The sequence below is a fragment of the Rhincodon typus genome, chromosome 5 (assembly GCF_021869965.1).
Source record: "Rhincodon typus isolate 14 chromosome 5, sRhiTyp1.1, whole genome shotgun sequence".
Taxonomy (NCBI): Eukaryota; Metazoa; Chordata; class Chondrichthyes; order Orectolobiformes; family Rhincodontidae; genus Rhincodon; species Rhincodon typus.
In genome coordinates this window covers 1,836,638-1,850,673 of record NC_063336.1, presented here as the reverse complement: position 1 = coordinate 1,850,673, position 14,036 = coordinate 1,836,638, and the positions used below count along the sequence as shown (strand labels likewise).

General features: G+C 39.0%; 1 protein-coding gene across 1 annotated transcript in view; it reads right to left on the bottom strand.

Annotated features, from left to right (window-relative positions):
• The window catches only part of LOC109921986 (WD repeat-containing protein 26-like), a 65,105-nt gene that overhangs the window by 2,363 nt on the left and 48,706 nt on the right, over positions 1-14,036 (bottom strand). Inside the window, exons 7-8 of the mRNA XM_048596615.1 lie at positions 6,732-6,861; positions 3,799-3,984 (exon numbers count right to left, since the gene is read on the bottom strand). Coding sequence (XP_048452572.1) covers positions 3,799-3,984; positions 6,732-6,861 — 316 coding nt within the window. The remainder of the gene's footprint in view (positions 1-3,798; positions 3,985-6,731; positions 6,862-14,036) is intronic.

Sequence of the window (14,036 nt, the reverse complement as noted above, 5' to 3'; positions counted from 1 at the left end):
GCTCCTCTGATGCTGCTTGGCCTGCTGTGTTCATCCAGCTCTACACCATGTTATCTATAACACACAGGACCCTGTTTCATCCAGTCAAAAGGGAATTTATACAAACACTGCATTATTTTCATCAGAAAAGACTGACTGCCAACCTCCACTGCATTCCTGTGGCAATATCCTGCTAGAGATTAATCAGTCTACCTGTCTGATCTGAGAACCAAGACTAAGAGTCAACTATTCCCACTGCACCCTTTGGCAATAATGATCCAAATCAGAACCATCTTCTCATGCTGTGCAAATCTGTGTCCCTTATCTCCTCCCCACCAAAGTTGGTTTCCTGTACCCTATTCTTTGAGTGCAATACAAGAGTTTCAACTTCTTGATCACTTTTTGAGTGATATTTAAGTTCTGTACTATCAAGTAATTATTTATACTGAAGACACAAATTTAAGGAATAAGGTATAAACATTTTGGTTACGTAGTCGCTAACTTCACAAGAAATTGTACTAGTGCAAAGAAATTGAAATCAAATCAAAAACTTGCTTTTCTATAGTAACTTTAATATAGAAAGAATGCATCAAAATCAGGAAAAACAATTTCTGCAAATTGTAATTTTTGCCTTCAAGTAAATTCCTAACATGAACACTAAACTCTGCAGTTTTGACTTTGTTCATGCAGTCTGATCTGCAGTAATCTATCCCAGAACAAACATCCTACCAGTGAACTGTTCACATATTTCATCATGTAAACAATGCTCAGCTATTGTACATCGTGGGCCAAAGGGCCTGTACTGTGCTGTTCTATCATACTACACCCAGGACACAGCTGTAAGAAACAAGAATAGAAGTAAGCCACATGGCCCACTGAGCCTATGCTATCATTCAGTAAGACAACAACAGAACTTTTCAGCAAGTATCCCATCACACTCTCTCCCACAAGACTACCTCAGGAATAAAATCTACTGAACCTTAATTATACCTATTCTAAAGGTGAGCATATCCATTCTTGGGTAAGAAAACCAAAATTTCATTTTAGATATGATCTCACAATCTAGGTGATTGCAGCAAGATTGTATGTTCTTGAACTCCCTTGCAATTAAAGTCAAAACACAATTTTCCTTTTTAAAATTGCTTGTAGTTTCATAACAACTTCCAGTAATTTGTGTACAAAGATTCCCAAATCCCCAACTCTTGCACCTTATAAAAAATGATTTTTCATCCTTCCTACCAAAATAGATAATTCTATTCTTCCCCATATCACATTCATCTGTCAACATTTTCCCCCAATTATTGCCAGTTATTTATGATACATTTCAATGAGGGAATCAAACTTAATACTTACAAATTTGGTGATGACAAAACTAGGTGGGATTGAGTGGTGAAGAGGATGTAAAGGGGTTTCTGGGCAATTTAAACAATTTGAATGGGAAAATGCACAGCAGATGCTGTATAATATGGTTAAGTGTGAACTTGTGCATTTTGGTAGCGAGAAATAGAATGGCAGAATATTACTTAAAACGTGACAGATTGGGAACCATTAATGTACAAAGGGACCTCAACGCTCTTGTACACTACTCATTGAAAGCAAGCATGCAAGCGCAACAAACAGTTTTATGTGGGATGGAGTGGGAATGTATGGCTGCCTTCATTGCAAGAGGGTGTGTGTACAGAAGCAAGAAGATATCACTGCAATTGTATACTGAGAGCGCAAACCTGAAATATTCCTTTCGGTTTTGCTCTCCTTACACATAATATGCTTACAGCAGAGGAAGTGAAGGTTCACCAGACTGATTCCTGAGATGGTAGGTTTCTCATACAAGGAGGCATTTGGTCGACTGGTCCTGTCATTTACTGCAGTTTAGACAAATGAGACATATCACATTGAAATATGTAAATTTACGGACAAACTGGACAAGTTGGATGCAGGAATGACTGTCCCTTGGTCACGGTCTCAGGAAATACAATTGTCTATTTTGGATTGAGATGAGAAATTTCTTCAGAGGGTGGGACACATGGAATTCTCTACCACAGAAGGCAGAGGGGGTCAAGTCGCTGAATATATTTAACCAAGAAATAAATAATTTATAAAGGCTAAAGTCTCAAAAGATATGGGGAGGGAGCAAAGTACTGAGATAGAGGGTCAGCCATGATCGTGTTGAATGGCAGTGGGCTTGATGGGCCAAGTCGCCAGTACAGAGCAGACTGTGTTGTGAACAGTGAATATAACAGACAAGATCGAAAGAAGCAAATGGTGGACCGGAGGCTGGCTAGTGTTGTGCCTTTATTTAAGAAAAGCTGCAAGGAAAAGCCTGGGAACTATAGACCCATGTGACTGACATCGGTGGTGGGTAAGTATTAGAAGTAATTCTGAAAGGATTTAGATGCATTTGAAGAGGTAAGGATTGATCAGGGATAGTCAGCGCAGTTTTGTGTGAGGGAAATCATGTCTCTCAAACCGGAGAATTTTTTGAGGAAATAATCAAAAAGATTGATGAAGGCAGAGTGGTAGGCTTTGTACATGGACTTTATTAAAGCTTTTGACAAGATTCAGCATGGTAGACTAAAGACTAAAGTTAAGATCACATGGGATTCAGCTTGAGCTTGCCAAATCGGCTTTATAGGAGACAGTGATGGTGGAGGGTTTTTGGACTGGAAGCTGTGGCCAGCGGTGTTCCACAGAGGTTGGTACTGTGTCCACGTTTGCTTGTCATTTATATAAATGATTTGTATGAGAATATAACAGTCATGGTTAGTAAGTTTGGGGATGACAACAAAATTGGTCGTATATTGGACAGTGAAAATGTTATCTAAGATTACAAAGAGATTTTGATCAATTGGGCCGAGGGGCTGAGAAGTGGCAAAGAGTTTAATTTGAATAAATGAGAGGTACTGCATTTTGCTAAGACAAACAAACGCAGGACTTGTACAATGGGTCCTGGGTAATGTTGTCGAATAGAGGCACCCCGGGGTTCAGATACATAATTCTTTGAAATTTGAGTCACATGTAGGCCTTTAGCACGCCTTCCTTCATTGTATAGGCCTTTGAATATAGGAGTTGGGACCTTATGTTGAGGCTGTACAGGATGCTGGTGAGGCCCCTTTTGGAGTACTCTGTTCAGTTCTGGTCGCCCTGCTGTAGGAAGGTTATTAAATTGGAGAGGGTTCACAAAAGATTTGCTGGGAATCGAGACTGAGCTATAAGGAGTGGCTGGATAGGCTGGGACCTTTTTTCCCCTCTGGAGTGTAGGAGGTTGAAGGGTGACCTCAGGAGGTTTATAAAATCATGAGGGGCATATATAAAGGTGAATAGCAAGGGCTTTTCCCTAGGATGGGGGGAGTTCAAAACTCGGGTGCATATTTTTAAGTGAGAGGAGTAAGTTTTAACAAGGACATGAGGGGCAACTTTTTTTTTTTTTAAATTACACAGAGCGGTTTGTGTGGGGAATATGGCAGAGGAAGTGGTGGATTCAGGTAAAGTTACAACATTTAAAAGACATTTGTCTTTATGTATGCGAACATACATAATATGTATACGAACTGGAAAGGTTTGCAGCGACATGGAGCAAATGGTGGAAAGTGGTACAAGTTTAGTCTGGGAACATGGTCGTTGTGGACTAGTTGGACAGCAGGGTCTATTTCCATGTTGTAGGACTCGGACTTTAAATGGCCCATTCCTGTCTCTATTTGCTATGTTTCTATGTTGAAATGGTCCTTAACTTTTGCAGTCTCTTTGCAACAGACACTTCGCTTATTTTCTAGCTAGCTTTGTAACAGATGGTTAACTTCAACAATTAATGAAGTTCATTACCTTCAGACTCCTGGTTGTCTAAAAAAGGTGCTGGTCCCCATATCCTAACTGTACCATCATCTGAAGCACTAGCCATCATGGACGGGACTTGTGGGTTCCAGCTTACACAGTTTACAGTACGAGTGTGTCCTGTCAGTTCTGCTATTGGCAATTCGCTCCGCTTGTGCCAAATGTAAACCTTGTGATCTACAAGAGATTTTTTTTGTTAACATACAAATTAAAGCATTCTATTTCAGTTCCTTACATGCAGATCCAACTTAATTCACAAGTTAACTTAAATGTAAAAGACTGAGTTTTCTCATTAACACCCCACTGCAGTCTCCAGGTTGAGCGGTCAGTAATCTACTCAGCCACTTCCCTCTCAACGATCTTTAAAAGAGGCAAATATATAATAGTATTAGATACAACCTACCAAAAGTGCAAGTTAGGGCAATGTTTCAGCGATTTTTACACTGTCAAAGATTTTGTCTTCCCCTTATCACCTCATAAAAAATGTGCCTAGTACCAGCAAATGCAGGGAATTTGGAGATAGCATGCAATAGGATTGACTCTACCTGTCACGATAGAACAATTATCTCACTTATTTAGCTGCCTTCAGGCAGTTATCACCATTCACCTTTGTCAAGTTCCAAATCTTAGACCTCCTTTCTAGCCAATAACAACCTGTATTAACAGAATGGGAACTGAATGTACTCCATCAGCCTTTATCACAATTAAAGTGCATATGACAATATTAAAAAAATCACAAGCTAAAGTTTGTATTTTAGCAAGAGATTTGTTTCCAAACTGCTAACCTCTACTATTTGAATTATTCTGCACTTGGAGAGGCACTGATTAATCAAGAACAGTCAGCATGGTTTTAAATGGAATATCATCCCTGAACGACTTGGATGAATTTTTCAAACAGGTGAACAGGTATGCAGATGAGGCAATGCATTCAAAGAAGTCTACTTGGATTTCAGCAAAGCTTTTGAGAAGGTCCCTCAAAGGAGACTGATAGCAAAGTTAAGTGCCCAAAGGCTCCAAGGACATTTGACGAACTGGATCCAGAATTGGCTCAGCAGCAAGAACCAAAAGGGCGCCGGTCGAGGAGTATGTGTGTGACTGTGTCCAAGGAGCTGTATTGGAGCCCTTACTGTATGTGGTGCATATAAGTGACTTAAATGGAGTATAGGAGGGATGATCAGTAAGTTTGCAGATGATACAAAAATTGGTGAGGTGGTAAATAGTGAGGATAGCCTTTGACCTACAGGAGGATACAGGCAGGCTGGTCAAATGTGTTGATCATTGATAATGGAATTCAATGCAGGTAAGTGTGACGTGATGCACTTGGGCAAGACAAACAAGGCAAGTGAATATATGATGAGTTGTAGGACCCTGGGAAGTGCCAAGGATCAGAGAAACCTGGGTGCGCATGTCCATAGATCCTTGAAGACAGCAGGGCAAGTAGATAAAGTAGTTGAGGGGCAAGTGAGATATATGTGTATATTAACCAAGGAATAGAGTTTAAGGCCAGGAAGGTTATGCTGGAACTGTGAAAACGTGGTTAGACTATGGCTAAGTATTGTGTGCAGTTCTAGAATTCAGAGAGTGTAGGAGGGATGCGCTTGCACTGGAAGGGTACAGAGGAGATTTACCAGGATGTTTGAAACAAAAACAAAAAATGCTGGAGAAACTCTGGTGTGGCAGCATCTGTGGACAGAAAGCAGAGTTAATGTTCCAGGTCTGGTGACCCTTCTTCAGAACTGGATGTTGCCAGGGCTGAAGAGTTTGGAGTTATGAAGGGAGATTGGATAGACTGGGATTGGTTTCCTTGCAGCAGGGGAGACAGAGGAGGGGGGTCATGATTGAGAAATGTAAAATTATGAGGGGCATGGATTGTATAGACTGAAGGAGTTTTACCCCTTGGTGAAGAGATCAACAACCAAGGCGTAGATTTAAGGTCGGGGCAGGAGGTTCAGAGGTTGAGAGGAAACTTTTTCTTCCCCACCCAGATGATGGGAATCTGGAAAGCAATGCCAGTAACAGCAAGTAGTAGAAACCCTCATGCCTTTCAAGTGATACTTAGATGTTAGTTTGTGATGCTATGGCTACAACAGTATGGACCTAGTGCTGGGAAACTGGATTTAAATAGTTAGATGGTGGTTTTTAAACCAGCACAAACTTGATGGGCCTTTTTCTGTGCTGTAAATCTCTATGATTATGACCCTAGAGTTGATGGCGTGAAGAATCTTTTCATGCAGTCTGTAGCAATGACACGGAACTTACTGCCTACAAGGGTAGAAGAATCAGAAATGGTTAATGATTTCATAAAGAAATTAGATGGGAACTTGAGGAAAGTACACTCGCAAGGCCAAGGGGTTAGAGTAGGTGAACAGAACTGACTGGATTGCTCTTCAGACAGCTGACAGAGACTTGATGGACACAGAGTGTGCTCCTCCTCAGCCTTGATTTCAATGATTCTAGGTGGGCCTCCACATAAGGAAAGCCCCAACGCAGAAACAAATGGAGCAGACTCCACACTTGCACCACATTCCCCCAGGATTCGGTCAGACTTCTGGGGAATAAACTGAAGGCATTTACACACAAATTAAACTTTTAAAGTTTTAGTTAGTAAAAGTTTATGATAAATAGAAAAAACAGACCACAAAATGGTGTAGTCATTGAACAGAGTCTGAAGTGAAGCAGTAAAATACTGTTGACACATGCCTCAGCATTTTCTGCAATTTTCTATGTCCTGATTAAATAATGGATTTCTGTCAATAAGTTCCTAAGTATCCAGACATTTATTGATCATTTTACCCTCACACTTGGATCTAGGCCTACCACAGGCAGGCAAACAGAAAGTGGGAAGTTCTTGCTATCCATACACCAAATTGACTTCATCTACACTAATATTAGAATCTACGATGCTGTATATACCTACTTCTTACCTTCGCTGCCACTGGCTATAAAGTCTTCATTGTTGCCTCCAAAACATGAATGAATGGTGTAAAATCCTTGTGTGACACCTTGATACTTTCTCACTAAAACACGGTCCTGTAGGTCCCATAGGTGAACTCCCTAACAACACAGAGAGACAGTCATACAGAACTTGAGGTTTTCTTTCTTTGCATTTTTAAATAAAATAGCCTCTGAAATGAAAAATGCAATTAATATTCAAATGCTCTAAACGGTAAGACATGATACCCAGATGGCTGAACACGAATCTGATTAGGAGAACTGTCTTGGTTGAGAAAGCATATGAAACAATTATAATTTCACATTCTGAAAAGTGCTCAATTCTTATCTTTAACCCTTATCTTTACAGACACAGGCAAGTTTGCTCCATTTTTTCAGTACCTACACTTCTTTTTACGTTTTGAATTTGTAACATTCGCAAGGAGCTACACAGAAAACGTACCACATTCAGCATTAAAAGCTTGAACTACCACTGCGCTTAAATGTTCAATTTAGTGCTTACCAGTGGTTGACAATTTTCCCATCGATGGGTTTAAGTCACTGAACCACACCAACTCTGTGGCTAAGAGGTTTGTGTAATCAGCTATATACACCCATTTTCCTTCCAAACCATGATAACTCTTCAGACTCATTTCAGAGGCAGCAATATTCATAATTCAGCGACATCATGACTTAAGACCTTTATAAAGCACTATTTCCTCAATCAGGCCCTCAATTATTCTCATTTTGTATTTTGCTGCATACCCCAATGGATGGTTTTCCACATTGCATGGTACTATATAGCTAGGCAAACAATGAATTAAAATCACTCAAATTTTATGTTTTTCACCACATGCAGCTACCACATCTGATTTTACTTCTCTATTCTTCAATCAAAATAAAAATAGACAGAACTCAAGAATGAAATATTACAAGAGTAACGAACACCGAATGAAAAAGGTGGAAATATAACATCTATTAAAACGAGAAGGTGGCTTAAGAAAGTATTTTAAGATCATGGGACACCAGTGACTGAAAGCATGGTTAGCAGTGAGACAATGAAGAGGACAAAACAGGTCAGACTCATAACCTGATTCAATGCTGGAATTTTCTAAGATTCCAGGTTAGCATTGTCAAATGACACACTTCCAATACAGCAACTATAGCAACTGGATGCAACATAAAGCTAATGCAACAATTTAGCTCAGCTCAAGATGGGTATAACTCACTGAGTGTGTAATATTGGATTTATCATAAAGCTCCCCAAGCATCCATAAGCCAGTCACTAGAAAACTACATAACAGCATTGCATCATAAGAAATATGTTAAAGACAAGACAAAACAACTGATGCAATAAGTGCTGGAAATACTCAGCAAGTCAGTCATCATCTGTGGATAGAAACAACTAACCTTCCAGTTTGAGGTTACCTTTCATCAGAACAGGTAAAGGCAGTTCCCCGAATTGCAAACAGGTTCCATAAGAGTCCGTTCGCAAGTCGATTTGTACACAAATCAGAACATAATGCAGCACAATATCAAATAGCCATTCCTAAGTTACAGGAAATATTTGTATGTCAGATCTTTAAAATTACACCTTTGCTAGGGGCTACATTCAGAAGTACAAGCATCTGCAATTCAGGAATCCCCTGTACAAATTTTCTTCTTGGTTTTGAACACTTGGTGTTCTCGCTCAGTTAAGGACCCTGTGAATGTTTACCAGGGTTACAGTACATTTGATTATTAAACTTTACAAATTTCCAAGTAAACTAAAGCCCTAGACTAGGAGATAGATCAATAAAGATACAATGGCAACCATTTCAGAATACTTAGACTAAGTAAATTCCCACTATAAAAAGAAAAATTCTAAAGATATGACCCACCATCTCAATTAATTAGTTAGGGAAAACATCAAACTTAAGGCAAACGATGCAAAGATAGGTGTCAGGTCAGATGTCTAATCACAATATATGCAACAGCAGAGATGATCAAGATGTTAATCAGGAAGGAAGAATTAGAATAAAGGGAAGCGAAGATTGTAAAAACAGACAGCGAGAGTTTCGACATGTATTTAAAAAGGAAAAAAAGGAGAGTGAGTGTTGGTCCTCTCAATGAGGAAGGATACAAAAGACATTCAGTAATTGCTGTAAATCAAATCAAGAGGAGGAAGGGAGAGGAGAACTTAGCAAAGTTACAAGCATGAGGGAAATGGTACTAAGAAAACTGATGGATTTCCCCCAAGGTTTTAAAAGAAGTTGCTAATGATGCACTATTTTAATTTAATTTTTGTTCATTTTACAAAATTTAACATTAATTTTCCAAAATTTCCTAGATATAGGAAAGGTTCCATTCGTCTGAGAAGCAGCAATTATAGTCCTTCTATTCAAGGGAGGGCAGAAGGCAGGCAGAAAACAGGAAACTACAGGTTGGTTAGTTTGACACTATGTGGGAAAGGTGTTGGAATCAATCAGGAAAGAGATTATAGCTGTGCACTTCAAAATAAACAGGTAATCAGGGAGCGTCAGCATGTTCAAGAGAAATAATTTTTAACTAATTTATTGTAGTCCTTTGAAGTAACAAGTACTGTGGATAAATGGGAGCAGAAAGCATTTGATAAAGAACACCAACAGTCCCTCTAAGCTGCATGGCTGTGCTGACATTCTGCACACAACAACTGGTATACCTATACAGATCACAGCATTGATTTTCAGTTCCAGAAGTCACTGCTGCACACAGACCTTGCTGGTTCACACAGAAGAAAATTAGAAGGATTGTCACCTACCACATCAAAGGCTATTTTGTGCATTAAAAGCTCATGGTGTAGGGGTAACGTACTAGCACAGATGGAAGATTGGCTGGCTGATCAAACAAAAAAGTACGCATAAATGAGTTTTGTTCAACTGGTAGGATGACTGAAATCCCACAGGGGTCTTACTGGGATTCCAACTCCTTCTCTGACAATTAGTATCAACGACTTAGACAAGGGGATTAAACATGTCATGACTAAATTTGGAACACACCGAACTCGGAAAGTGATGGAGGCAGGGTCCTTGAATAATTTTAAGACAAAAATGGATGGATTCTTGCTAAGAGAGAGAATCAATGGAAAGTGGAAATGTGCAATTCAGAACAAACAGACCAGCCACAATCTTATCAAGTGGAGGAACAGTCTTGAGGGACTAAATGGTCTACTTCTACCATTTTGTAGATGCGTAAATTTTAAGTGCAAAATCAATTTGATTATCTTGAGCCTTGTATTATTTTACATGGGAAATGTGACTTTCTAAAATGTAATCATAAAAGTACCAAAAAAAATTCAATACGTTATTAAAACAACTCATCGCAAGTAGCATTGTTTCAATCCTAACTGGGAAATCCCACAATCCAGCCATTTCTTGAATTGTTATTCCAGTGTAGTCAAAAGTCAAACATCTGTAGAATTCTCGAATTGTTGGAAAGGTAATGTCCATTGAGCTGTAAGATGCAGCTGGCTATACAAAGATTGCACATCATCTTCAATTGCAGACTTCAGTTTCACTCAAATAGATTGTGTTTCTCATGGTCTTGGAGATATTCAACGTTTGGGAGGTTGAAATGTTTAATAAGTCACTGAGGATCTCTCTTCTCCATCTTTTTAATTATTGATGCATAATGGTCATGCTCTTGTATACAAGTGAACACCACTGCCAAGTTTTTTTTTAAACACTGATCTTACAGATGCAGTAATCAATTCACCTGCAATACTCACAGATTATGAAGAGTTAAAGAGATGCAGTAATCAGATTGTTGCAACATGACCCTCACCACTCTCAGCTTAAGTCAACATCCATCATATTGTCACCAGAAGAAACATGGAGTTTCTGAATTCCAAAGAAAACAGCAACATGAATTTTTATTTCACCAACTGGAGGCATCTTTCCATGCCTGAAACAAGAAGTCAAGGTGATACAGATTGTGGGCAAAGATTGAGATCTGTTTTAATTGTATAAAGTCAGTCAATGATTTGAGGGGATCTGGTTTGTCAGTCCCAGCAAGTGGATTCACCATTGTTCCAATCTTCTTCATTTGGTGGTCTAAACATTGAACGGGTCAAAGAGGCAGAGATTCAGTGTCATTATCCAAGGTCAAAAAGCTCCATTTTGTACTAAGATGACCAGTAGTGGGTTTTCCCCTTCCTCTTATCCCACATTCCCATTTCTGCAATTTCAACTTCAAAACGGACCTACAGCAACCAAGGCAAGTCTACTTTCAGCAAGGCAAAGTTGATCAAAAGTTGCACTACTCAAATCAGAGTATTTCGGCTTAAACAGCAAGGTTATTAGCATTAACCAAAATTCAGATTGCTGGTGAAATCTATAGCTTTATTCCACCATACTGGGCGTAACTACTAAAGATAATTAAAGGGAGTTGGATCAGGACCCTAAGTCACCATCACCACTTAGTGTCAAAAGTAGTACAAGCTTAAATCAGTTTCTGGTTGTTTTGTGTAGACTTTCTACTCACTCTGGAGCGAATCGACTTCTGCTGCCCTCTCTCTCCATCTTCTACTGTCTTCAGTTACATTTTCACCATGCAGAGGGAAACATATGAGTCTTGTTAAAAAGTCAATTCCAAATAGCTGTCTGCTTCTTCAGGTATCCCAGAGAGATCAATGTGCTTGCAAGTAGATATAACGGAGAGGTCTTGCAGTAGAAGTTGGAGGGAAAGCACATAAAAAGACAAAAAAAAACAAAGCTGCCATCAAGTGATAAATGCACCCCCTCCCGATTAACCTGATCAGTTCCATCAGAAGCAAAAAAGACAGCTGGTTTTAGTGCAGTGAATGCAGTGATAATATTGTGGGAAAGGATCAAGAACTAACAAGTGCTTCCTGCACAAATTGAGACATTAATTACCAGCATTCAACTGGCCATTTTAATTAAATGACCATCATTACACTGGTCAAGGCCTAGAAGTAACAGCTGATAAATCCCATCTATTCAAATCGAAAGCTGTACAGTACATATTGATAGTACTGAGAATTTTCACATTTTTGTACCGGCAAGCATATTTTTCCACATTGAATTATACACAAGAACATATAGATATGCCATCACTCTCAAAGTCAGCCTTTACTTTCCTCCACAACAAAGTTCTTAAGATGGTGAGCTGCCTTGACAATCAAGTAGCTTGCTAGGCATTTTTGGAGGACGGCTAAGAGTAAACTACATTACTCCAGAATCACATTCAGCCCAGACTATTAAGGGCATCAGGTTTCCTTCCACGAAGGACATTTGTGAACCAAGTAGCTTTCTAAGACAAACCCATAGTGTACTTGCAGACCATCAATGACATTGGCTTTCCTTTAAAATTCCAGGTTGAATGAACTGAATTAACATTTTTGAATTGCTGTCAGATTAGAACTCATGTCTGAAGATCATTAGTCCAGACTCCTGGATAAATAATCCTGTAACAAACACTATGTTGTAGTTTTTGAAATACTCCTTCCAATCTCATCGAAAGAATGCCCACTTAGACAAGGGAGTAGGGGAAATAGATACCTAGGAAACTATCCCACAGCACCTCAAAATGGCAAGTAAAACTCAGTGAAAATTAGGACACCAGCAAAAGTTTCAATAACTTCAAGTTTGCGGAAGATAGCATTAAGGTGGCTTGATAGGAAAATACTGGATTTCATGTTTAGACGTAACAATGTCACATGATCTCAATAGATAAGCTCAGGCCAGAATAGAAACAGTTTTATTTAGAGAAGAAAATAGATTGTCTTAGTGATGGTACAGACATGTAGTAGGCAGCTCAGATGGATTTAACACCATGGTTGTGAACAGTCTGCTTCAAGTTCATACTTTTGCCAGAAAGAGGGATGAAGTCGATGGCTAGGGAACAGAGTTTATGAAAGGCACTAAAGAAATGGCTTGCCAATATTCAATGAGGAAACTTCCAACATACAGTGCATGAATTCAGACTAACCTGAGAGTTTATTGACATTGAAGAGATGTAGCAGGGTTGGATACTGTCAGCATACACATGGTAACTCATGCGTTTTCACGTTTGTGGAGGATACCTTGTAGATGGCAACATTAAGGTGGTAAATGGGAACATGGTCAATGACAGATTCTTTGGGAGAGGAAGAGTAGAGAACAAATAGTTAATGGAAACAGGAATAAAATTAATTGCAGGGAAATCTGGCTGATTTTGGACAGTTAACTGTGTCAAAACTGTTGCCAAGTCAAGGAGAACAAGGGATGATAATTTACCTCTGCCACAATCACATAGGATGCTATTCAAGAATGTGGTTGAGAAAAATCATTATTATGGCAGAAAGAGAGCTAAATTGGTAGGATTAAAATATGGTATGTTGAGCAAGAGAAAGACATATATTTGGGAGGCTTCAAAATTTCAAGAGAAGGCAGGGAGATGGAGATGGGCAGTTTTTTGAAAGGATTAATGACAGCAGATTTGAAAGAGGAACATTACTCATATCACCTAACAAAGCAGATAGACATTAAGCAACTAAAAAAGATTATTTGTATGACACCCATTTGAAACGTTCACATTAATTGAATTCCACTCGAGTATCATGATATCTATTAGGCAAATACAGCAGCTCTGTTGCATAAAGATTAAGGATACATTTAGGACAATTAATCTACGTGAGGTACCATTCACTGGGGATATATTTCACTAGTATACTGAGAGAACTATTCAAATAACATTGTAGATCTCTAGTTTAACTTTGAAATGTTCACCTTAGCTGGCTACTTACATAGGCAGCCAAGACCTCTGGTAACACTCAACCAAAATGGGGCACATCTGACAACGTAGGACTTCCAACCATTGCACTGAATGACAGTCTAGATTATAAACGGATTAGATCTGGACTGAAACTTTTACCCTTAACTAAAATTCCATATAGTCACGCATGAATCTCAGCAATCTCAAAAGGGACTACGAAGTACAACGAATTGAAGGGAAGTGTTAAGAACTGAAGCAAATTATCACTTTAGCAGCAAAGGAAATAGTTTCACAATTATAATAAAAATTGTTACTTCCAAAATGAATACCTGGAAGACAAATTATAGAAGAGTACGTTCTTGTCCGCTTGGACAAGCCACAACATTGTTACAAAACCAATTAAAAAGCAGAATTTTGCCAAGACATCCTTGACAATGTCTCTACACACCATAAATGTCGAAAGAGGGAGTAAACTACAGTAAGTTCAACTCGAAAGATTACTCTGAACACATTTCAGTGTCAACAGCAAACATGTGGTGGTGTGTAATTCACACTTCATGAAACAT